At 28.0% G+C, this 26255-nt stretch overlaps 1 protein-coding gene across 1 annotated transcript; it reads left to right on the top strand.

Annotated features, from left to right (window-relative positions):
* The first annotated feature begins 13839 nt into the window (after window positions 1-13839).
* On the top strand, window positions 13840-20072 carry LOC123297814 (brachyurin-like). Its single transcript, XM_044879605.1, has 7 exons — window positions 13840-13908; window positions 14944-15090; window positions 16484-16581; window positions 17547-17719; window positions 17797-17895; window positions 18707-18846; window positions 19845-20072. The coding sequence occupies exons 1-7, from the start codon at window positions 13849-13851 to the stop codon at window positions 20016-20018; spliced, it is 891 nt and encodes a 296-aa protein (XP_044735540.1). The 5' UTR covers window positions 13840-13848; the 3' UTR covers window positions 20019-20072.
* Window positions 20073-26255: the final 6183 nt, after the last annotated feature.

The following is a 26255-nucleotide window of genomic DNA, read 5'->3' as shown; positions in this document are numbered from 1 at the left end:
TTATCATATGTCATGTTTCCCAATCTTGTACTATGGCTCACACGTTTTTATCGATAGCTGTTCAATATTTAACTCTCCAAAAAAGAACGTATTGTTAACGAATAACGAATAGGTGCTATAAACTTCAACTTCGTCAATTTACATTTTGAATTTTAAAAAGAACATGTAAATGTAAATTTTAATTCTAGGTACTACACCTTCTCCTCGTTGACCTCTTCTTCTTGTATATTTTTGAACGAAATGATATCTTTTTACAGAATCGCCTTTTTGTAATCGTTATTGATGCAATAGTGGCAAATGTTTTTTATGTTTTCTTTTTATGTTTAATATACGAGTATGTTTTTAATATGGTTCTAAAATGGTATGAGCGAAATAAAATGTGTTATAAAATAATATTATGCAAGCCTATCCTTACAGTAAAAGATTAAAGTAAGCATTAATGGTATTATGTTGTTCCATTGAGGAAACATAATGCGGAAGTATTGACAAATTTACGTTGTTCTCTTTTAGGTAATGTTAAGATTTGTATTATGTATAAAAGAATTGCGTCAGTATCGGGTACCTTTTTGATTTTTATAGCTACTTGTGCTTCTACTTGTGTATTGACCTGTAATTTTCGCTATCTTAGAAACTAAACGTGTTGAAATTAATAAACTATTTCCATTTCTATTAAAATTTTTTGTTGTGGAAAATCGACTGAGAGATAAAATATGATGAACTAGAATAGTATTAACTGAATTTTAACAAATCCAGTGACTAAAAGTGAAAATTTTTTTTGAAAAAACATAAAAATTTGTGATTCATTTGTCTATTTACACACTGATCATTGTATATTGTTTTATAAATCATTCACAACAGATATTTTTAAAAATAACGTTTGAAGAGGTAAAGGTTCGAATATGAAAAGTGATTTACCTTAAATCTAACAACATGATGTACTTTGATAAATTAGAGGGATACGATAATTATATATATATTTTTTTATATTTCTATCAGATTCATTCAGATATAATTGGTGGGGTGATGGTAGACACATAAGGGAGTGAGCTAATTATACCATGGTATAGATAGCCATGAGCCATGTACCATGGTTCACACTTTTTTTTATCGATAGTTGTTTAATTTTTAAATTATAAAAAATTACATAATGTTGAGCAATAAAAGTGATAAAGACAGAGACAATTTCCTTTGTGATGTTTTAATGATTTGTTTTAAGAAAACCACCTTCGCCTACAAATAATAACCATCTGTAATATAAATGTAATAAATAAATGGTGGAAACGCATTTAAAATATGAAAGATATCACTGCTTTAATATTCTACACGAATTATTTGCGCTTCCACCATATTTATTGAAATGCCTTGTTTGAGATAAACAAAATTTCAACGTTGAATTTTCTAAAACTTACACGCATTTTATGCCAATGTTTTGCAGTAAAACTTTCCGAAAATAAAATGTTACACAGTGTTGAAAGTTATATTAAAAATGGTTTTGTATACCTCAAAAACAAAGAGATTATATAATTTACTTTCAAAATAAGTTTTTTCGAGAAAAATGTTTTAAATAAAAGTCGTAAAGTTCAGAGTTTCAACATCAACTCAAGTCTTTAACTGATATATATAGCAGGGCATTTTAAATTAGTCATTAAAAAAGTAAAAGTTAGTTTTTTGAAAATATTTTTCAGCAGAAATTGACTGGAAAAATAAAAATACGAAATTTTTGAATTAAGGTCAGTTTTCATAATAGGTATAGTACTTTTGTTAACATATTTACTAAAATTGACCAGATTTTGTTGATATTGATTTATTGGATTGACGGATGATTCAATAAAGTAGACCTCTATTTCGTTAATGTCAAGAGGTCTGCTTTTATAATAAAAGTAACGCTAGTATTTAATAGAAATAATTGAATTGCATTCTGATTTGAGCAATCTTTTAAGCATCTATAAGTTTATCTTGGATTTAAATGCTAAATAAATACAAATTCCTAATAAAAACCACTTTGAACTCTGCACAAAATTAAATTTAAGCCAGGAAAAATAATCACTTTAATACATAATTAATACCTCACATTATCACACTAGGTATTAAGATAACATGAATTGATAACAGTTTTTTTTTTTTTTGTGAAGTAAAAGATAAGTACAAGTATTTAACAAATCTTATATTAACTTGAAGTACCTTGTTTAAAATAAATTATCGAAAAATAGATACAAATTCTGTTTAATTCCATTAATCAAAAATAATGGTCATTTCTATAACTCTTTATCGAAAACTAAAAATTTGGTTTAAGCGCTAGACAATACAATCTAAATATTTACATTAGAAAGTACAATTTTGATCATATAATTATTTTTTTAACTCCTGACTAGCAAAAAGAGTGTTATAAGTGTATCTGTTTGCCTGTCTGTGGCATCGTAGCTCCTAAATGGATTAACTAATTTTGATTTAAGTATTTTGGTTTGAAATGTAATTTCATCGAGAATGTTAGCTCTGTTTCTGTTAGAAGATAGTTCTTAGTTGTTTTTCGTTTGAAGATCGGAATCGTCATCTATTTTTTTAACCTCCAAACTAAAAAAGGGGTGATAAGTTTAACTGCTATGTGTATCTGTCTGTCTGCCTATTTGCCTGTATATCTGCCTGTCTATCTTGTCTGTGGCATCGTAGCACCTAAACGGATGAACCGATTTGGATTTTTTTGTTTCGTTTGAATGATAATCTAATGGAGAGTGTTCTTAGCTATGTTTCAAATACGAGTTTAGGGTTCCATATCCGAAAAAACTAAAAAATTGGCGATGATAATCAAAATCGGTTGAGTTTGGAAAGGGCTTTAAGCAAAAAGGTAATTTAATGGAGCGTGTTCTAAAATATGTTTTAAGTTTTGGGTTTCGTACCCGAAAAATTTGTCGAGGGTTTTATAAATTTTGTAAATTTCACTTGCAGTTGTTGATGAAGAGATATAAACCTTCATCAACTTGATAATGATCTTCAAACGAATTAGAAATTTTCTTTCTTTACGCTTCAGATGAATATTTCACGAAATGTTAGCTGTCAAAATATTTAACTAATTGAAGCTTCATATTCTTTAAAATTTAAAGGGGGGTAAGTTTTTAAAATTTGGATTTTGTAACACAGGCGGGCAGGGCGAAATTATAAGGGTCCTTTAACCACTTGGCTACGGCATCCTTAAATACATAAATTAAGTATAGATAGAGAAAAATTGTGTATTGTTAGTAAACAATTTTATTTTGTACTTAATTTAAAATATATTATTTATTCATGAATAAGTACGTACATACTTAAGGGATATGTTCACTTTTATTAATTAGGGGAAAATATATAATTAGGTTATTATCATCCTCTATTTTCAATAAATTAAAATAAATACATATAAATTAAATAAAAAATGATAATCATAATTAAAAAAAAGCAGTGCTTCCTGTATGACTTCTCAACGCAAAAGATAATTATAACAACAACCAGAAAAGATAAAAGATCGAGAGGTGTCCTGGGACACCCGGTAGAAACTATATTCCTTTCGTACCTTGGTACATTATAAATCTAGCGCTTATTATTATTTTTTTATTTACAAAATATTTTTCTGAAGGTATTTAATTTTAGAGGTCAAATACTTGTTTCATTCTTCAAAGAATTTAATTTCATAGCTACTTTAAGTTTTTACTGTATTAATTATTTGTAATATTAGTTTAAAAAAGACATACTTCTGATTTAGTAGTTAACTCAATATGTGAGTACATTACGATTGGTTTGATCAGGATATTAGATATAACATAAAAATTTCATTGTACTTACTTTAAATTTTTTCTGTTATCTTTAACTTCTGATAGCTTTCACAACTCAATTTTTTTAAATTTATAAAATAATTTATAAAATTTTGACAAAAAATACAAATTGGCAATTATAATAATATTTTCGCATTTTCTCAAAATTTATAGCAAGCTCAATCGATTGAAAAAGTTTTAGTTTCCTAGATAAATTAGATGAAAATAGTCAGTTTTTGGTGTGGTTTTTTTTGTTGCACTTTTTTTGGTTTTACCTCCCAATCAGCAAACAAATCAGAATGATATCGTGCGATAAGGAAGATAGTTCCAACAAAAAACAATGTTAGTTAGTTCCACGAAATTGGAAAATGAAGCATAAATAGCAGATGTTAAATATGCTCGACTATCGCTTATGAAGGTACATACAAGCAGAACTCTCACTTATAGAGGTTTTAGTAAAATGACAAGATCTGGCAATTACCCTCGCATATTCGCAACTCACTTATCCAGGTTTGACTGTATAGGTAAAAATATTAAACTTTTTAATTAAAAAGCTGAATTTGAAATGCTGATTTTTCAATAGGTTTCATCTGATAAAATATTAATAATAATAATAATAATAATATAGCCATCTCATAAGGTTATTTTGAAAAAAATATCAATATATCGAACTGATAGATATCTATGTTCTGCAGACGAAATCTCCTGGGATCAATAGACAGAATGACACATATTTTTCTTGAAAGCTTTAATAGGATTGATTTTACATTGTAAAGTGATATTGGAGTAATGTCTATCTATATGTATACGGTTATACCCATACGGTTTTTATGTTAATAAGTTTTGGATAGGTAGGTGACTGACTTCATACTTTAAATAAGCTGTTAAGCCTATTGTTAGAAGCTGTTTTTATTATCACAATAAAAACAAATTCAGTAGTGTTTTTATTCGGTTATTATAGCTCAGTGGATTATTCAAGATTCACCAAACTTTCGTGGATAAGTTCATAACTCAAATTTTTATGAAATTATTTGCAAATTCAAAATGAAACATCGCCAAATCAGAAATTTCTATAAGGGGAGCGTTAGGGAACAATAATATTTGGAAAAGAAGTAGGGAAGAAATTAACTATTTCGGAAATTTTTTTAAATCGGTTTAAAAGTTAACTCGGTTTTATTTAGTTCTGCTACCCGAACACTTGCTTATCCTGGCAAGTTTGATGTAGATCTATACCATCTCTATCAAACATTAAAAAAAGTTAAAATGTTCAAGAGATTTTAAGCATATTATCCTAAAATGGAGAAACACGATGGATATAACATTTCTAACGTGATAATCAGATAAACCCAATTCTTAAAGTCCAAATTAGAAATTCGGAAAAACCCATAAACCGATCAACTCTGTAAGCAAAATATGAATATTTATAATAATCTCCAAACTCTATTTATCATCCAATATTTTTTAGAATTATAAGTTGATATTTGGAACGGAAAGGGGACAGAAATAATATTTTTTATTTGCTAGCTTCTCAGTATAGGAAGCTATTTTAATGAGCCCAATTTTCGAAATTGAAATTTTCAACATATTATTATGTTTCATGGTCAAGACATGGCATAAACACCAATTTGGAGAAGAAGTATGTGTGTTCCTGATCGATATCACGGCACGCATCCGGGAGATGTATTAAGAAATTTTGCGCCAGTAGGCAGTTTGAAAAGTTAATAAAAATTTACCAATAAAGACCTTTTTTTAGCTGTCGTGAATCTAATGTCAAACCTTAGTTCCTTATGCTTAGCCCTTTATTATAATCATATATTTACATATTTGTAATTGTACATCTAAAATTATCAATGCTTGAACATGGAATTTCATGATGCTTTTCTGGGAAAAGGATCTGACTACGTTGTTAGTTTTTTGTAAGTGAATCAAAATAAAACGTCAAAACACGATCAAGAAACTAGTTTCTAGTCCTTCTAATTTCACCTACCTTTATATCTAATGTATGTATTACAAAAAATTACAGGACAAAACTTTTACGTTTTTTTACATTTAGTAAGTAGGCGAAAAGTTAACAGTAGTTGTTAACATCTTTGATTAAATTCTTAGATAATTTCTCTTGGTGAATTTTTTCAACAAATGCAATATTTGTATTAAATTTATTAAAAAAATAAAAACGGTTGTGTATTTTTCTAACTACATAGTATGCTTCTGGTATGTACCGTTATTTTCTTATAAATATTTCCAATTTGAAAAATATTAATGTAATATGCAATTTATCTTGTAGCTCAATAAAAAATTGTATACCATTTTATGTAGTTACATATAGCACCATTATACTTTCTTAGGAAAACTCAGGTTATATTAAAGGCAAATCATGTGTGAACTTCCTAGTGAAATTAATAGACCGTAGTTTAATAGATTGGTATACCTATGTATGTATTATGTGTCTGCGTTTTTGAAATACGTAAATTTTTCAGTTATGTCTAGACAGAGCCACATTTAGTAACGTTGGAGTTTCAGGCGGGATTTTTATAGCACCGTTCTCGATTTCACCTGCTGAGCATTGCTCTACTGTCAATCGATGTAGATGACAGTCGAATTTTCAAATGTAATTCATGTCTACAAACTTCTTGTAATTTTAATAAATAATTCGGTGCTATATCTAAAAAAAACACGGTACTATATGGCTAGTTTGGCTTGGCCTTCGGACAATGTCGATAAGTTTTCTTGATAATCATAAATTATGCCTGCTACTCAAACGTTTGGCTCCGGTTATCTAAGCTTGGTCCTATTTATAAATGAACTAATGTATCCTGGTTTGATTTGCACAGTCAAAGCAGAAATAAAATTAGACTGATTATTTCATAGCTAAGCATCGGTAGGGCTTATTATACCAAGCATTATCTAGACCAAGCAAACTTAAGATCCCGAGCAACCACACGTAATCAACTTATTACAGTGACTCGTTTGCTTACAACAATTGTTTTGATTAAAGCGAAAGGAAACAGATAAAATTTCAAAAAATTTTAACTTCTTTCCATCGTTTATCATGATGTAGGGCGTATCGTTTATCAATATGGGCATCCATCTTCTTAGATTGCTCAAAATTTAGTATTAGGGTAGTACGAGCGCCAAGGCAAGTTTAGACTTGTGGTTGAAATTATTTGTACCTTATTTTCAACTTTGATGATTAATTTTGTTATAACTTCATGAATATAGACGAAAAATAATAATAAATCGATGTCGAAAAATAATTTTTTCGAATTACCTAAGCCTTGGTTTTCGAAATGTCGAAAACTAAATAATTAAAAAAAATTTGGAATTTTCGATATTTTGAAAATTATTCCATATATCGAAAAATTGTATTCTTACTTTTCGTCTTATATTGTCAAGTTATAACATAATTCACCATCAAAATAGAAAAAATATATTTTTTTAATTTGTGTCCCAACTACCGTGCTCATACATCCTTAATTTGTCGGGCACAACGGGATTTTTTTGTTTTCCATAATTAATAAAAGTTTTAACTTAATTTCCAGTTTTATTTTAATTTCCATCGATTAGTTTTGCAGAAATCTGTGAAATATATAATCCATTTTCCGGTGACCAATGTTGAATATGCCTAAAAAGTGTTTTATAAAATAAGTTCTATTGTTTTAATTAATTCAGGATTTTTTTCCATGATATATCAAGATTTTTTTTTTAAATTATTTTGTCTGTCTGTTTGAGATAATACAATATAAAGTGTTAGCCAAAGTTATCTTGTAGTTTTTACTGAATTCATCCTTTGCTATCAAAACACATTGCTATCAAATAACAATTTCTGGAAATTTTTAGGTTGCAAGCATTGTATGTTCCGTTGGTAGAACATGTGAACAAACAAGCAATATAATATTAATAAAAAATAATAATAAGAAAATAAAAATCACTTTACTGTAGTGTAAACAAACATATTTTAATCTAGTGTGTTTGTATATTTGATTTTGTTTTGGGAATTCGTTCTGAAATTTCTTTTTACTTTACTATACGTAATAAAGGTAAAGAATACTGATAATGAAAAAATATTTCAATCAATTTTCATGTTTTAAGGTTCGTTAAATCAGAATTGTTTTATATAGCAGATAATAGTCATTATGAAACAAATGGATTAGGAGTTTTAATCTTTAAAGATAAAAAAAGTGTGTTTTATAAAGACAACTTTTCGAAACTCTTTTTTCATACGCATCATCAATGAATCGATTTTTAGGTAAGCATATGGTTAGCGTCGACTTCAAAGCGTAATTGTACTCTAAAATTATTTTTCCCCTTTTTAGCGAATTGCCGAAGGAAATGGAGGGAGGTTTTTGGTTCGGGAGTGGAAAAAAGTCAGTTTTCTCGGCAGAAAACTGAACAGATACCATATACTTTGATTTTTTCACAATGAAATTTGATTTTGAAGCTGAAGACATAAGATTATTGCATTTTAATTTTCAAAATTTTTTCTTATTTGTGATTCAACTTGTTACTAATTGAGTCTACCTCTGTTTTATTGTTTTCGATCTTCTACAATAATTAATACAAGTATTAGAATATTTACATAGTATCGAAACACGGAAATAGAATGTATTTTATCTATTGTTTCACTTAAGTAATAGTTTACATTTATGTAACATTTCCGTCTGGTTGTATTGTAATATAAACAATGTATAATAAACCACACTGTATTACTTGTTAACAATTACACATTTTACATTTTAATGTTTGTATAGTATGAGTCAAAATAAAAGTGCTTCCTTAAACATTGCTATTCGATTTTTATTTTCTTAGTGGAACTGTGTTCCTTATCGAACGTTATCGTTATGATTTGTTTGCTGGTTGGGAGGTAAAACTAAAAAAAAATTCAAAAAAAAGACACAAAAAATCGACATGCAGGGTACCTAAGAAGCTAAAACTTTTACAATCGATTCAGCATTAATTTTGAGAAAAATGAAAAAATATTTTTATAAATGTCAATTTGTATTTCTTATCAAAATTTTATGTTTTATCATTTAAAAAAATTGAGTTGTGAAAGTTATTAGAAGTAAAAGATAACAGAGATAATTGAGAATTTGCAAGTAGCTTCAACTAGTGGTCTTGTGAAACATTTTCGTAAAATTCTATAAAATACCTTCGAAAATTTGCGATAACAAAATAAATGGCGGACGAAAGAAAGAATTTTTTATTAAAACTTTTATTTTACATACATAATTTCACATTATATTCCTCTTCATTTGAAGTGTACGGTCTGATTCAAGGTTTAATCTATAGCAATACAAATAGACGGTCTTAGTTAGTTTTGTTCGGTTTCTATTACTAATAAACAAGTAACAATTTATTACTGTTGTTTAACAATGCCCCTGATATTACTGATATTTTGATGCAAAACTACACTATCTTCCATTTGTATAATTTTGGGAAAGTTTATTATCAGTCAATTTTCTGCAACATCCTTTTGATGATTTGTATTATAGGACTGTATATAAGACTCTTTTGTCTGAGATTGAATTATTCTAACTAAAACGACTCTTTTAACACGTATTCAATTCTAATATGAACTTTTCGTATAGTGATGAAAGGAATTAAATGATTTACTGTTTATATTTTTATCTCAAAACACAAAACAATATTTCAAAATATTTCCAATTTTTTTAATTAAATCCTAGTAAAATAGAGATTTAAAAATTTTGATGATAAAGGTTGTTGAGATAAATCAGTAAATATAAATAACACTTTAATTAATTTATTATTATTTTGGAAATAATACAGACAAAGTTATCATAGTCCGAATTCAATTTATAAAGAGAGTTCATTAAATTTTGAAATTGAAATAATTATTTTGGAGAAATTTATGATTTGTAAATTAATTTTTATTAGAACAAATTAAACGTTTGTTAATGTTGATGTTCAGATGTCGCTCGCAAAGATCTAAAGTATTTGAAAATTTATGAAAACTGAACTAATTAAATATAAAAATATCGACTTCATCGAAATTTTCAGGGCTTTCATCATTTTTATTGCAGAAAATAGTAAAACAATTTTTAATGCAATTTTCGCCGATTGTGATTTCAAAAATTTTGAGCGATTTCTTATAATTTTTATTGAGCTTTTTGAAAGGGGTTTTTAATTTCCATAGCAGACTCGAAAAAAATTGCTTTTTAATATTAGTTATTGTATTTAAATTAATATTTTTCACTTCAATTCGTATAATATTTTCCACCCATAAACCAATATCTTAATATCACGACAAATAATAGGGGATCGGGCAAAATTTTTTTATCAGTTGAAGAATTCTCACTTCACGAATAGAAAAGTAAAGTTGGTTTTTAAAAATCTTTCGAGTATGCAAGATATGAACGTTTAAAATTACCCACGACGTCACTAGTCATATGTGGGTATCGCCATAGAGATTACATATAAAATTTTGTTTTGTTAAAAGGAGATGGGCAGCCTTTGAATGCAATCTTTGATTGCTTATAACTTCTTCCTTTTTTAATCAAATTTAATTTCACTTTCAAATTTTATCATAGGATCAAGTCGAGTTTTACATTTGTATGGGTAATACGGCCATATCAGGATTATCCTCTATTAAATCTTCTTAAGCTGACTTTGAGCTGAAATTATACCGAATCTATAGTGTATTAAAAAATATTTAAATAAAAGTTTTTGTTAAATGTTTTTGAAGTTAAATTCTCTTCTGTACCCATGGCCTAATTGACCGTTTTTCTCCAAATTACTTTTAAGATATATCTATATCTATTCTTTTTGAATTAATGTGTTCTCGAATGGATAGACAGATTTTAAGAATACCCACACCGTAATTTTGTTTAAACCATTAATATTTCTAAGCGTTAAAAACATTTGTTAGTAAAAAGAATGAAATGGCCTCGGACTTATCTCTATTGACGCGTTAAATCTTGACAAACGGTGGCGTTGGTTGATTAAATAGAAGGCATATCTGCTTTCCAAAGTCTCGTAGATGGCAATTAATATTGTACCTGATTGGGCTCCATGAAAAAGCGCGTGATATTCCGCATCAATAAAAAATAGCTTTGATGCTAAAAATTGCTTATAACTTCTTCGTAATCAATTTTAATTTCACTTTCAAATTTTGTCATGGTATCAAGTCTTGTTTTACATTTTTATGGGTGATATGGCCAATTTGACATCAGGATTATCCCCTATTCAGCCGAAGTCAAAGTTTTGAAAAACTCTGTATATGGTTACAGTTTATTCACACGTGATTGTATGAAACTAGGTGTATTGTTTATTAATGAAAGGTTATTTTATAAAATATAATTATCAAATTATCATTATTTTTATAAATACATAAACAAACAAATAAATAACTATAATAATTAAAATAAATAAATCATATCAATTGATAGATGATTGACTAGGTAGATTCTATACACCAATTTTACTTCTTTTGTTTGTATTATATAATACATACAGCAGACAATACAATAACAAATTACCTATCTGTTCAATATAGAGACAAGTCTTGTACCTTTGGACATTTATTGGAGTATAGTTTAGTGTGGAGTATTTAGCTTTAGTTTAGTATATAGTTTGAGAGAAGTTTGGAGTGATGAACTAAATACTTATAGTAACCGAATCGGGCTACACATAAATATCGAGAAGACTAAGATAATGTCCAATACAAGAGAAAACTCAATTTTCACCCTCAATGGTAAACTAATCGAAAATGTAGCCAGCTACATTTATACTTAGTACAGCTTGTACCTTTCAAAAGTAGCACATCTATGGAGGCTCAGCAAAGAACAACTAATGCGTGGCGAAAGTATTGATCCTTATAATACATCTTCAAGAGCAATTTACCTTTGGCCTTAAAACCAAAGTATTTGACAGTTGCATTCTTCCAGTCCTCACATACGGCACTTAGACCCTAGCTTACAATACTTAGCTGACCCTAGCTGACTATAAAAAACTTAGAGCCTGTCGAAGCATGGAGAGGAGCATGTGCCAAATAAAACTAAGGGGCAAAAAAAGATCTTTAACTATTGGGAGAGAAGAACAACTTAGCTTAAACAATAATTTACCCCTGATTACTTTTGCTTTAAAACCAATATTTACAGAAATATTTTCGATTAGTAATTTTATGTATTTGATTAAATTAAAAAAATTTTTTCTCAGTGGGTTAATTGAACTCACTACCTCTTGTATAGGATGCGGAATGTAACCTCTAAGCTACACATTTCTGTTCAAATAAAATAGTTGATATTGCAGTATTTTAGGAAGTTAGGGAAATTCCATCATCTGGGAATTGAATGTGTGGTACACTTCCATAAACAGCTTGACAAAAAATAATTTTGAGAGTATTTGACGTTAAACTGCACTAGATATTATGTAATTATTCCAAATTGTATTTGATTTATTTCTCCATTTTTCGCGCCGTTTCACTTCTCTACAAGTTGCATTATTGTTTCGTAAAACAATACTTTCTAGAACGCTCGATTTTTGTCAAGAGGTACAATGTATGATGTACTTTTAGGCAAGTATGATAGCGCCTGCTAAAGTTTTCCCCTAATTTTGGCCCTCATGCGAAAAGAAGGATATTTCGAAAAATCGTTTCGTTCAAAAATTGTTTATTATATATTTAACACCTATACCAAAATTTTGTTTGCAGTATTAATATTTCAAAACTCGGGACTAAACTTAACATCCTCTGATATTTTTCATATATACAGGTATGACAATATTATTAATGGTTATCATTTATCAAAAAGAGTAATCAATCGTGTTATGGACATTGTCTAAAGGTACACGACTTGTTCCCACATAGATGAGAGATGAATTAAAATATAATGTTATCATCAAACCATACGTAAAATTTATTTTATTTGGATTATAAACATAAATCCTTCTTAATAATAACCAAATCAATAAAAATAATAACTTAGCGTGAATTACTCATTTCACTTGCATATAAATGGACTAAAAAAAGTGATTCTCTTTAAAAGTCTAAACGCATATTAATAAGGGAGAAAAATTAAAAATATTTTTTATAAATATTTAAACTTCTGAAAGATTTGACTATAACTCAAAAATAAAAAGAGATATCCATCTGAAATTTTCATGGCGTACTCAGGATGTAAAAATGATTTTGAGTTTATTAGTGAACAACATAGTTCTTCCTGTGTTATCGAAAAACTTTAAAGAAATATGATTGCATTTAAAATATTAATAAATAAGACTATAAATTACAATTAATTTGCAAACCTTAAGCGCGGAGCACTGGGGTATGCATTACCCTTGCCTAAAATGTTTTTCTTTTTACAGTATAAGGCACATACATTTTTCTTTGCCGGCGGCACTTAAGTTAAATCCGACTCTCTCACTCATTAAATAACAAGCCGTGGATACAGTCTGGTGCGACCCTTGAGCTTTAGGTCCACACGAATAACTTCTAAGTATAATAAAAAGTTCTCTCGATCGAATGTTATGCAATTCTTTTTGGATCATATTGCCGTTTATACGCTTCGATCGACACCTCAACAAAGTCGATGTCATTTTGTGTTCGGGCGATATCGACGCTGAAAAAATGTCTGCAGACGTCCGTACGTACTTACGTACATACACACATACTTCTTCTCCAAATTGATTTCTCCAAATGATTTGTCCTAACCATGAAACGTAAAGGTATGTTGAAAATTTTGATTTCGAAAATCGGACCCACTACAATATTACTTCCTATAGTGGGAAGTTAAAAATATATTTGTATTTTATATTAAAAATACTTTAAAAAAAATACATGACTGAATATAACTATTTTTTCTTTAGTCTTCTTCGTTGAATTAAAAATTTGTCGCCCGAAGTTTAATTGTATCTACACTCATGCATATGTAAATTCTAATTGCGATATAATCGGATTATCCTGTAATAATTACTTGACATGATTTGCTAAAATCTTCATGCATATTTTATATGTACACTCAGGTTTGTAAATTCATTATCTGTGTAGGGTGTGGGGTATATAAATATAATAAAATCAAAATGAAATTATATAGAAAATACATTTTGATAAAAAATGAATACAGTTTTATTTTGTTTTATTGTTGTTGGAATTTGTGGTTTTGGATTCGTTCAGGTAAACATTTTTAATTAATTTATTTATTTATTTCTTACATTTTTGACATATTTACCATTTATTAAATGTAAAAATTAATGAAAATCTGCCTTAACTAAGCCACGCGGAAAACTTAAGAAAAACTCATTCTATAAAATTGAAAATCAATTTTATTTTTATTTTAATTATCAGTTATACATTTATCAACAGAGAGGACTAGCGTTAACTTTAATTTGACGTTTAGGAATTTGCCTAAACCACTTTAACTCTTTTGATACAAATTTTAAAACTATGGTTTCTGGGCTCAACATAATCAGTTTGGTTTCTATGTCTTACCTCTTCAAAATGATTTTGGGGTGCAATTTCGAGATGGAGTTAAACGATCATCCTAACTATAAAATTTATAAAAGTATATGGCTTTAATCAAAATTTCCTTCCTTTGTTTTTCTTTCGAAATTGATTTTAGACACAAATTATATATAAAATTACATTTAAATACTTTAAAGTTTTAAACCAGAATGCTTTATTTTACCAGTTTTTTATTATGTCACACAATTAAATGATAGCCGAAAGGTTTTGAATATTATCCAAATTCGCTTATTATATCCGGGCTCCAAAGCTTGGAAAAATTTATGAATTATTGGTTTCCACTGTGTAGAATATTTGAAAATAGTTCATTTTTCAATAAAACTTTAAAAGTTATTAAAAATCTTTTGAATGAAACTTACTAAACTTACGTTTGGAACCCATAGTTTTCTACGTTTGATTACTACTTTAATCAGCTAACAATTAAAAGAAAATATGATCCTAATTTGGTAGCAACACTTGCAATATTTTTATTTTTAAGTACATACTTATTTTCTTGCATTACGGTTTGCGATCGTTGACTCAAGAAAAATTTACTTGTTCTAAGAACATAAACAGCCAATTAAGTAAAAGCATTTATATTAATCTAAAATTAGGACAAATAATTATTTTTACTATTGTTGGGAAATGTTAAACAAATTATTTTGATTTATAAATAAAATATTTATAAATTTTTCGCCCTGGATTTAGAGCTACGAGTTTGATTGGGAGAATGTGAAACATATTGAATATGTAAGTCCAGTGTTAAAAAACAAACCAAAACTTCATCCATCCAGCAAATTTGAAGGCAGAATTGTTGGTGGTGAAGAAGCTAAGCCTCATGAATTCCCACACCAAGTAAGTATAATTATATTTTACTTAAATATTTTTTTGGTATTTTGGACATTAAGGATGTCTTATGTAGATTATTTTTTTGTATGGAATATTTTATGTATGTTTTAATTATAAAATTATATTTCTATCGAAGTTCTTTTATGAAATTTATTTATGCACATCTGAACTTCTATTCTGAAACAAACTTATCCACTAATGTTTATTCTATGTGAGACAATGTCTCATTTTATTCAGAAATATTCAAGGGCAGATCTATGATCTAAAGGCAGTTTTTCTGGAACTATGCCTAGAAGTTTTCTCATATAAAAAGTTTTTAAATTTGAAGTTTTAATTTTTGTTATAACCAAAATTAATATTAAAATGAAAACACTGGTCAGGTTCTTTCTTACCTATTTTTTGATATCATTTTTAAAATATTAGATACTTACAATTCTTGTCACTACTACCTTGCGTGTATATAAACATTTAATAGTAAAAGTTCGATAATTTTTCAAAAAATTTTATTCTCAATTCACGAGATTTTTTAATATTAATTTTCTATTCATATAATATTTTTCTTCGAATAAAATATTAAAAATTTTTGTGAATCCTTTGCACTTGTACCTTGAGTGCCACAGTCTACAACTTAATTAGTTCTCACGTAGATACTTCGCAAGAAGCACCTTTGTAAAATTTGTGTGGTACAGAAATTTTATAGAGAATGTTTTTTATTATATAGCATAATATTTATTTCCAATTTTATATAAACAAAATTTTCTTTCAATTGCAATAATTTAGATACAAAATAATAAACAAATATACATTTATATCATACTAGATTGATACCCACCCGCTTCACTGGGTTTAAAAGTAAAAACCACCGCTTTATAGCCTCCATCCTCTCTTGATATACACAGTTTTGTTAACTGTAAAATAGTCATAATTCATTGAGTATATCAGAATAGTTGGCCATGATTTGTTTGACATTTACTATTTTATACTTTCACAGAATTATTTAATTTATGCCTCAAAATGATGATCATAGCTCTCATCTATAATCATCATTTTGAACCATAAATTAAAGATTTTTGTAAAATATAAAAATGGTAAATGTCAAATTAAATTAAATTTTTTTATTTTTTAAAAATATATCTTAATAAATTATAGTGCATGTGTTATTCTGATAAATCAGCTATATTGCTGTACAGTTTCATTAAAAACCAGTCGCTAATTTTAGCGCGAAAGCGTAACAAACAAACAAACAAACATGCTTACTTTCACATTTATAATATATAGGGATATATATACTTGTAATATTTGTTTTTCAAATAAACAAAATTTTCTTCTTTTTCAATTTAAGTCTGTACATGTTTATATATACCACACAATAAGATAAATATTTACTTTTTTTTTAAAGGCTGCTCTACTTGTACAAATGGGAAACCAGGTTGGATTTTGTGGGGGTACTTTAATATCAAAACGATACGTTCTAACTGCTGCACATTGTGCTTTTCTGTAAGTTTTATTTTCTGTACACTTGTTTTTAGTCCGGATGCCTATCTCTAAAAATTTGTGTGTGGTTTAATTGTTTAGTCTCATAACATTTTATGTCTTCGAAAATTCTTGTGAGTACGACGTTTTATTTCCCAAGGCACGGAAAGTTTTGAAATATGCGGGAAAGTTTCAATTTGAAGAATATTAATTTTTGTTTTATTCTATTACCTATAAAGAAGTCGCCCTATTAGCTCAGTTGGTTAAGGCGTAACCAATCCCGTCCGCGGTATGCTTAGGGTAGCGGGTTCGATGTCGCCGTCGCAACAAAATTAATTTAATTAATAGTTGTTTAATTTAATTAATAGTAATTTAATTAATGGGCTGGTGTAGTGCATGGTATATGCATGCAAGAGGTGCCTCTGAAATTGAGGAGCTGATAAATGAAATTATAAGCGGAAAGGTGGTAAAACACATATATGGTATCACAATGGGCTCTATAGCCTAAGTGTGTCCTTCGTGGACAGCCAATGTAACCTAACCTACTATAGATGGGTTTTGAACCAATCTCTATACCTAGTAAAACTGCATAAAACATTAATTTAATATCAACTTACTTGGCTGAATAGCCTTGGTAAACCAATGGTAAACCAAAAAGGTTTGGTTAACCAATGCTGGCGCAGCCCCGATTCCATTGTTAGCATTGTCAGATATAAGAGAATTCAATAGCAAATGTAAAAATCGTTTTGTCCTATACTGAATTAAAAAAACAATTTGTTGTTCGATTACTTGAATATTACTGAAATTTTCAAGTTATTGGATAACGGACATAAATTATTATTCAGTGTCATGTAACAACACACAACAACACACAAACTTCTAGACGTGTATTTATCAATCCAATCTTTACCAATAGGCACCTGGACTATAAGTGTGTGAGAGAAAAAGTGTTTTTATAAAATAATTGGAATTTTTTAATATTTGTTTAGTGTGAAAAACTTTACGGTAATACTTGGTGCACATAAAATTAAGGAATCCGAACCATCACAACAAATTTTTTATACCAAAGAAAAAGTGGTACATCCTAAATGGATTTGGAGTCAACTTTTATTAATTAATGATATTGCATTAGTTATTTTACCGGAAGATGCTGTACTCAATGGTATTTATTGTATTTATAATCGATTATTTTATTTTATTTTTTTTTAATCAAAAATAATTTATATTTGATTTTTTTAGAATACGTTCAACCTATGCGGTTACCTGGCCGATCTTTGGCTGATGTACCACTTGTTTCATATCCTGCAACAGTTAGTGGATGGGGAAAAGATTCTGATAGTAAGTATTTATTTTTTTTAAATAGTTTTTATTACAGTGATGCATTTTTTTGTTTAAAACTGAATGCAAAATAAGAAGAATAGAGAATACACGTTTTTCGATGGAAAAATTTTGAAGATGCTTAAATTTGTAAGGACAATAAAAGTTTAATAAAAGAGTTAACTGAATGCTTACTTGAAGGCAACTTTAAATGATGATGATAATGAGTATATATCTCCTAGGACACTTTGGCAACATTGTCATTGTTTAATAGGAAAAAGAACTACCAACTTTAAAAACAAAACATTTATTATTCGAAGATCTTGATACATAGAGTCAAACGTTTAATTTTTTGCTAAATCTTCAAAACACCATATATATCTTTGCTTAATACTAAAGTCATTTGGTTCAGAAAAAGGGGTTACCTGGAAAGTTTTCCGGGAGTTTTGAAAATGGGCGATTTTATAGATTTTGAGGTGCCCTTTTGGAATTTCCACTTTGTTATCTCGTAGTTTTGCTGCTTGCGCCGTCATATTGGAAAAATGGCGTCGCAAAACAGTTTTTGACGATATCTTCTTTCCTAATCATTTTACGAGGAAAATATATACAAAATTAAACTGGAGAAAATTTCCTACAATTTATGTTCAGAACCTTTTTTCATAAATTTAATAGTTTCGATGTACGAGCTTCGCAAAGTGTAGTGCTGTTGTTGCATAGGTTACGATTTTTATAGATTTTTAACGTGGAACCTTGCTTATTAACAAAAGAAATTGGAAAAATTAGTAAAGAACCATTAAATCAAAAATGATTAAAATGTTAAACTTTTTTTCAGAAACCAATGAAGTAAGCCCTGTACTGCGATTTGTGAATAGTAAAATAATGTCGAATACAAAATGTGCTATATTCCTTTTGGGAGCAATTAAAGATAGTCACATATGTATATCTGGAAAAGGAGGCAAAGGATCATGTAATGTACGTATATTTTCACAAGTGTATACTTACTTAAATATCTCAATTGCTTTAAATATAAAAATATTTTTACCATTAAATTACAACATATTTCATAAATATTGCAAAAAGAATAGGAATTTTTAAGATTCCAATAAACATTTTATCCATAATGGATGTAAAAACAAAATCTATTAAAATGGGCTATATATATCGTGTTCAATTTTTAAGAGGCCATATTCCGTTGCTGAAAAATTTATTTTTAGATATCTCTGTGATTCATTTATTTAAATAAACTTAAGGTAGTACGAGCGCCAAGGCAAGTTTAGACTTGTGGTTGAAAATATCTGTACTTTATTTTCAACTTTGATGAATTTTGTTAAAACTTCAACGAAAAATAAGAGCAAAATTTTTCGATATCCTGTCTTGATTTTCAAAACATCGAAAGCTAAATAATTAAACAAAATTTTTAATTTTCAATATGTTGAAAATTACTCCAGATATCGAAAAATTTTATTCATTTTTCGTCTTATATATTTTCGTTAGTTATAACATAATTCATCATCAAAATTGGAAACATATTTTTTTAATTTTTGTCCCTACTACCGTGGTCATATATCCTCAATTAGTCGGGCACAACGGGTTTATTTTTGTTTTAAATTATTTATTGTGGTTTTAAATTATTTATTAAATTTAAATAGTTTTTTTTTTTTTTTTTTTTTTTAAATTAATATCGACTAGTTTTGGAGAAATCTACGAAAACATATCATCCATCTATCGTTTTCCCATATGACCAATGTTAAATTTGCCTTCTTTTGAAGTCGTTTATTTATTTAAATAATTAGGCAATACTCCTCCTCCAGCCCTTACAATTTTTAGAATTATTTAAGAATTAGTTCAACTTCATATAAAAAAAAAATAAAGCCTATTATCCGAAATTGCCATGGAGTTCGTACATCCTTAAAATATTCAAATTTAATTTGATTTGGTTAAATAAAATGACTTTTTAATGATAATTGCAGGGTGATAGTGGTGGTCCATTAGTGGTTAATGTCAATGGTGAAGACACACAAGTAGGTATTGTTTCATTTGGTATTTCATTGGGATGCGAAGCTGGCTTTCCAACAGCTTATACAAGAATTACATCACATTTAGATTTTATTGCTGATAATAGTGATGTTGAAATTAGAGATTAAACTAATTAATGCGTTTTGTATTCTTTTAATGAAAATATAATTCAATATATTTTTGTAATTTTTTTTTAAAATAAAAAACTAAAAACATTCTTCGAAACTGTAGTTTAAGTTACTTTTATCAACAATTTAAATGAAATGCACTTAAGGGGTAGTTTCGCCGGTTGGAAGTAAATTGTGCATTAAAAAAAATATTAACATTATCGGCGAAAAGACCTCTTTAATTCAATAAAATGAGTATTTGCCTTCTTAAAAATTAAAGTATAGCGATAAAATATTGTCTTAAATCAAAGTATTTACTTCCTGCCTTTTTCTGCTAGCACTCTTTTCACATTATTATTTATTTCTCAATAATATTCAACATATATATTTTGGCGCAAAAACAGAAATCTGAATATTTCGAAAAATTAATTAATTTTTTTTTCACTCTTTCTAATCGCTAACTGGTAGTATAATGTAAGAAAAGTTGGCAGGATGTTACTTTCTCGTAAGACTGCTAACAAATGTTAACATTTTTGAAAAAATTTTTCACAAATTCTTACTACTCTATTTACAACAAAATTATTACATGTTATTACGATATTAATTATATAGAGCGGCGCAGTGGAAGCGTGCTGGGCCCATAACCCAGAGGTCCGTAGATCAAAACTATTCTGCTAACTTTCTTTTTTTTTTTGAACATATTTATGGAGATGAATATAGCTAGTAATTTCCAGTAATGAGAGCCTTATCCTCTATCTTATTCTCTTTGTATTAGCTACAAAAGCGTGTTTTTAATTTTTTAAACTCTTAATATTATGGAATGTTCAGCCTTTCCACAATTAAGAATTTTTTAATCTTGTTTTGTCATTGGTCCTTGATATGTGTGCGAAGTTCCAATTCAATCGGGGTTTTTAAAGCGGGTGAAAATCATGTTCAAGGATCCGTTACATAGATACATAGGTACATAGTTATACATTAAGCTAATAAAAGCTGTAAAAGCTTTTAAAAATTAACTTCTTTCATATCCTGGTAACCATTTTCTTTCGAAAAAAGGATAGGTAAGGTTATATTGGCTACCACCGGGAGACACACTTAGGCTATAGGGCCCATTGTCATAACATATTTTGTCACCTTTTCCGATGATAATTTAATTTATTGGCTTCTCAATAATTTTCAGAGGCTGAGTGCACCTCCTTCATGCGTAACCTTGCACTTACACCAGCCTACCACAAGCATTAAATAAATAAATTTTTTTGTGACGTCTGTAATCAAAAACGCTATCCTCTTGGTTTTAGAAAATGAAAGTTAAACACAATTACGCACAAAATTTAATTTACCATTTTCTTAATTTTTCTAGTACAGCTTTTTGAGCTGTTAAAAAGTTCGAATTACAAATTAATTAATCCATGAAATAATTAAATAAATTAATTTTTAATAAATGTACAAACTACAAAGTTTAAATTAATCAAACAAAACAGAAAAATATGATATTTTTTAAGATGTGATTTATAGGCTATGAGCTTTAAGGCTACTCCATAGAGTTGAAAATTGATTTGATTTAATTTGAAATAGAATGCAATTTTCTAGTATAAATAATAATTGAACTTGGAATAATATAAAAATGAATTGTAGTAGCATCTATATAATATATTTTTAATATTATTGAATCTGAAATGTCTCGTGTACAATATACTTACTTCTCACCATTTATTTAATTTTGGTTGCTTAAAATCGTAATTTGTAAAATTTTGAATTGTTATTCAGCTACATCATGCATAAAGTACACATAAATAAAATAAATAATTAAAAAAATAAAAAACCGGCTGCATTAAATAAAATCTGAAAAGGAAACAACAAGTCCAGTAGTTTATATAGCGACTTTAACAGTTGGGACCCATTATTGCGAAGATTTGAGTCGGACTAGGTTTTAATAGGCCCCGATTGTTAACATTGCTATGTAAACTATTGTACTTGTTTCTTCCTTTTCAGATTTTATTTAACGCAGTCGGGTTTGTTATTATTTTAATTATTTATTTTATTTTAGACTTTTTAGTGTCCCAGCATTAAAACAACCCTCTTTTTATACTATATTCAAATTTTTACCAATTTATTCTTCCTAATTAAATTTAATCATATCGCTTATATATTTTTGTATTACACGCAAATACAAAAGCAATAAAAAATAAACAATAGTATCTAGAAAATATAAGTTACTTTAAGCAAAAAAGGGCGTGATTGAACACTTGATTCCTTAACGGTTTTCATACCACAAGCACATACAAGTGAGAATATTATATGCACAATATTTGATGAATGAATGTAGGGGCTATTACACACAATAAACAATAGTAAGTAGGAATCTATAGAAATTAGATTTAGTTCACGCAATCTGCAGTGAATATTATAAACGTTATTGTTTGATATCCTATTGTTATTGCAATAGCTGGCGTTATTGTCAATCACTTGTCTGTAATTTCCGGTGAATATCTTGGTTATTGAGATAAAGTTAAATAATATTATATTTTAAGGCTTTATGATGACAAAATATGGTTTTTATCTTTTAAATAAAATTCTGATATTATTTAATTATATTTTGTTACCTTTGAAAATTATATTAAGGAAAATTCTAACTTGTCTAAGAATTTTCGACATTGATTTGTTAAATATACATATTTTTATTTACTTAAGGAAGTATGAGCGCCTAGGCAAGTTTAGACTTCTGGTTGAAATTATTTGTACCGTATTTCCAACTTTGATGATAAATTTTGCTATAACTTCATGAATGTAGACGAAAAAGGTTTTTTTTTTTTTTATTTCTACGGAATAGTTTTGGAGAAATCTATGAAAACATATCATCCATCTACCGTTTTCCTATAAGACCAATGTTAAATATGCCTAATTTTGAAGTCATTTATTTATTTAAATAATCGGGCAATTTCCCTAAAATTTTCAGAATTGATTTAGACTTAACCCCATTTCATCAAAAAAACGCAAACCTTTTATCCAAAATTGCTCTGGCGCTCGTACATCCTTAAATATCATTTCTATGAAAATTAATGACTACTGTGTATTTATTACACGGATACTTAATTTGTATTCACATTCTCCAGTAGTAGACGATGAATTTATTATTAAAGTGTTTTTAAAGAATACAATTTTCTTGTAATAGTTTTTCATCTTTTAATTTTTGGTGAAGCTTATGTAAGAAAAATGTATTCGATGCATTTTTCTTAAACGTGGAATTGGTTCTTTGTCTGAAATTTTGTGTGTTAAGTTGTAAAAAAGAGAACAAAATTAATTCATAAAGTAATTAAAAAAATTTACAAAACAGTTGATTTTAAATCAACGTAAAAATTCGTGCCATTAATATAGAAAAAAATCATAAATCTCGATGGTTCAGTTGGTTTTTTTTTATAATGGTATGACCTGCCATTTTATGGTATGATCATATTAGTGAAGGCTGTGTGTGTTGGATTTACATATGGCAACATAATTTATATTAAATATTTATTCGGATAATAAATTCAATACTTTAATGTTGTTTTAGCACAACAAAATTAAATAAATACAAAGTCAAAATTTTCCACAGGTGTTTATCAGTTTGTAAAAACTTCGTACCAAAAAATCGGAAACTCAGGGATGTGCTCAACCCCCTTTTTTTGAGAGAAGTTGGGTTTTTAATCAGTTTTTTACAAATAAAATAAAAAGGTTCAAATAAAAGTTCTAGCTGATTTAATATTCTTTATATATAAAAATTACGTGTCACGTTATTTGTCCGATATGGACTTCTAAACTACTGAACCGATTTTAAATTTGCTTACATCGACAATAAATAGCCGCAATATTATTTTATTGCCTATTATCTGACAGTCACAATTATCTGTTATCTACCAATAACATATCCCAATATATATATATATATATATATATATATATATATATATATATATATATATATATATATATATATATATATATATATATATATAACATATTCCCAATAACATATCCTTAACTAATAACCTTGAGCTAGTGGACATTTTGTTGGGAGATACCAAATATCAGAACTGGTAACAGACATTTCGTTGGCTATATTACAATGTATGATAGCCTTTAGACTGGAAAATAAATAAAATGACGGATAAAATGAAAAGAAAATATATAATAACAGAAGACGACCGATATGACATTAAAGAAGAATATTATAGACGACAAAAATGCAGGAGGAATAAATGTTTGGTATTATAACAGACGACAATATAAACACGCCATCTACGAACGTACCAGAAATTAAATAAGAGAAATGGTTGAGGGGAAATATTACGGATTTTATGTGTGTAAGTATAAAACGCGTCAGCATTAAAATAATGAAATGAAAAGTAACAAAAAAAGTTCGTTAAATGTGAAGTGAAGCGTTCCGTTTTGAATGCGGTAGCGTAAATAAACTTTACAAGAGCGCATTCCGTTTCTGCATGCATTTAGAGCAGTAGTAAATTTTGTAAATTAAAAAAAACTCTTAAAAAAATATTTCCACATAAGACCAAGCTAAAAATCACGGCAAACAAATCTTGCTTTTGTTTATTTATATTAACGAATTAAAGGAACTTTTTCATTTTTCTTGTTTCGTGTGTAAAATTATAGGCCTTTAATACACTAATTATTTCTCTTGGTTACTTACGCCAGTAAAAATGTACATTAAAATCGCAAAAACCGATTTAAAGTTGCTATTTGGGTATTTGGTTATTTGGAAACCTTTAGGGTAGTGTGAAACTTCGTTTTGCAAGCAAAAAAACTTCAGTATAACTCCAAATTTGAACATTTTCCAAACGTAGTTACTCACTTTCTTATAGGGTCACAACAACATACCAAAAAAGCAGCTTTACATCGCGTTTTGCGATTTTAGTTGTGTTTTTTTTTTGCAAGATTTTACTGGAGTAGCTGGAAATGCTATTATTATAGTTAAGATGGTTGATTTTATATACGGACCTTGGGATAGATGAATATAATATAAAATATCCTTCCCAAAGAGTAAAGGATATCTACATGATATCAACATAAAATTGTAAGTATACTTTGTGCATGCAACAACACTTCAAAGAATTGATTCGTGTCATTATTTCTGGGCAATAAGTATAACATTTACACATTGCTTATAAAAACATAGCTCCATTCTATTGTGTGCTTTATGATTTAAACTTTTTTGAGATTAAAGTTTGTTATTATTATATTGAGTTTGAGAAAATATTATATAGTTGAGAAAAACTAAAACAAAATTCAATAGGGATTTTATTTTAATCAAATTTTTCTATTTTTCAATATACAATCTTGTATCATATATATCATATATCGTACTGACATTTTTTTCAATGGGTATAATATTGACATTTAATTAAAAAATATTGTTTTGATTTTCTTAAAATAAATCGTTTGAATTTTATTATTTATTCGAACTTAAGAAGCGGTAACATTACGTTCCGCATGTCGTTCGGTTTTTACGAATATTAAGCATTTCATGATTAAAACTTATTATTGTGTAGCGTCACATTAATGGAGAAAATATTAAAAACTAGCTGGATATCCACCCGCTTCACAGGGCTTAAAAGTTAAAACCACCGTTTTATAGTCTCCATCTCTTTTGATCTCACCTATATTCCTTTCTTAACACTCGAAGAGATTGTTTTACACATCTAAAATATATGCATTTTTCAACTTTTTAAAGTGTAAAATTGTCATAATCCATAGAGTTTTGATGATTTCCGATTTGAAGATAGATGGGACCTTTGGGAAGGACATTGGATACTTTTTTCGGGAAAATGTATTATTTTTAAAATGGCAATGAACCAGATATTGATTTTTTCTTATAAAAAGAATCGCTTATCACGAGCTAAAACCTCAATGTCAGGTCTCACTTCAAACGTTCAGTTTCTCGACAATTTTTCTAACAGAAAAATATTACAAAGTACTGTTGTGATTTTTGTCTAGACTCTTAGTTTTCGAAATAAAAATTCTTGAAAATTATAAATACAATGTTCTATTTTAAGAAAAATGTGTTATTTTCTTTTCAATCTCTGAGGAAATTAACTTAGCCAACGCAGCTTCTGCACTACGATTTTTTTGATAAATGCTTCCACCTACGTTATTATTTAACAACGATAGTTTGAGACGGAGAACTGCCCCAAACAACCAACACGATTTTATAGGTTCTAAAAATTAAATAATTTGAAACTAAAGAACTAAAAAAAAGAATTTTATTGATAG

The sequence above is a fragment of the Chrysoperla carnea genome, chromosome 4 (assembly GCF_905475395.1).
Source record: "Chrysoperla carnea chromosome 4, inChrCarn1.1, whole genome shotgun sequence".
Classification (NCBI taxonomy): domain Eukaryota; kingdom Metazoa; phylum Arthropoda; class Insecta; order Neuroptera; family Chrysopidae; genus Chrysoperla; species Chrysoperla carnea.
Note: the sequence above shows the minus strand (reverse complement) of the source record. Positions and strands in the feature narration are given on the sequence as shown.

Coding starts and splice junctions, on each gene's coding strand:
- LOC123297814 (XM_044879605.1), top strand. CDS start 13,849: ATGAATACAGTTTTATTTTGTTTTATTGTTGTTGGAATTTGTGGTTTT. Junction 15,091..16,483: donor CTCATGAATTCCCACACCAA/GTAAGTATAATT, acceptor TTTTTTTTAAAG/GCTGCTCTACTTGTACAAAT. Junction 17,896..18,706: donor ATGGGGAAAAGATTCTGATA/GTAAGTATTTAT, acceptor ACTTTTTTTCAG/AAACCAATGAAGTAAGCCCT.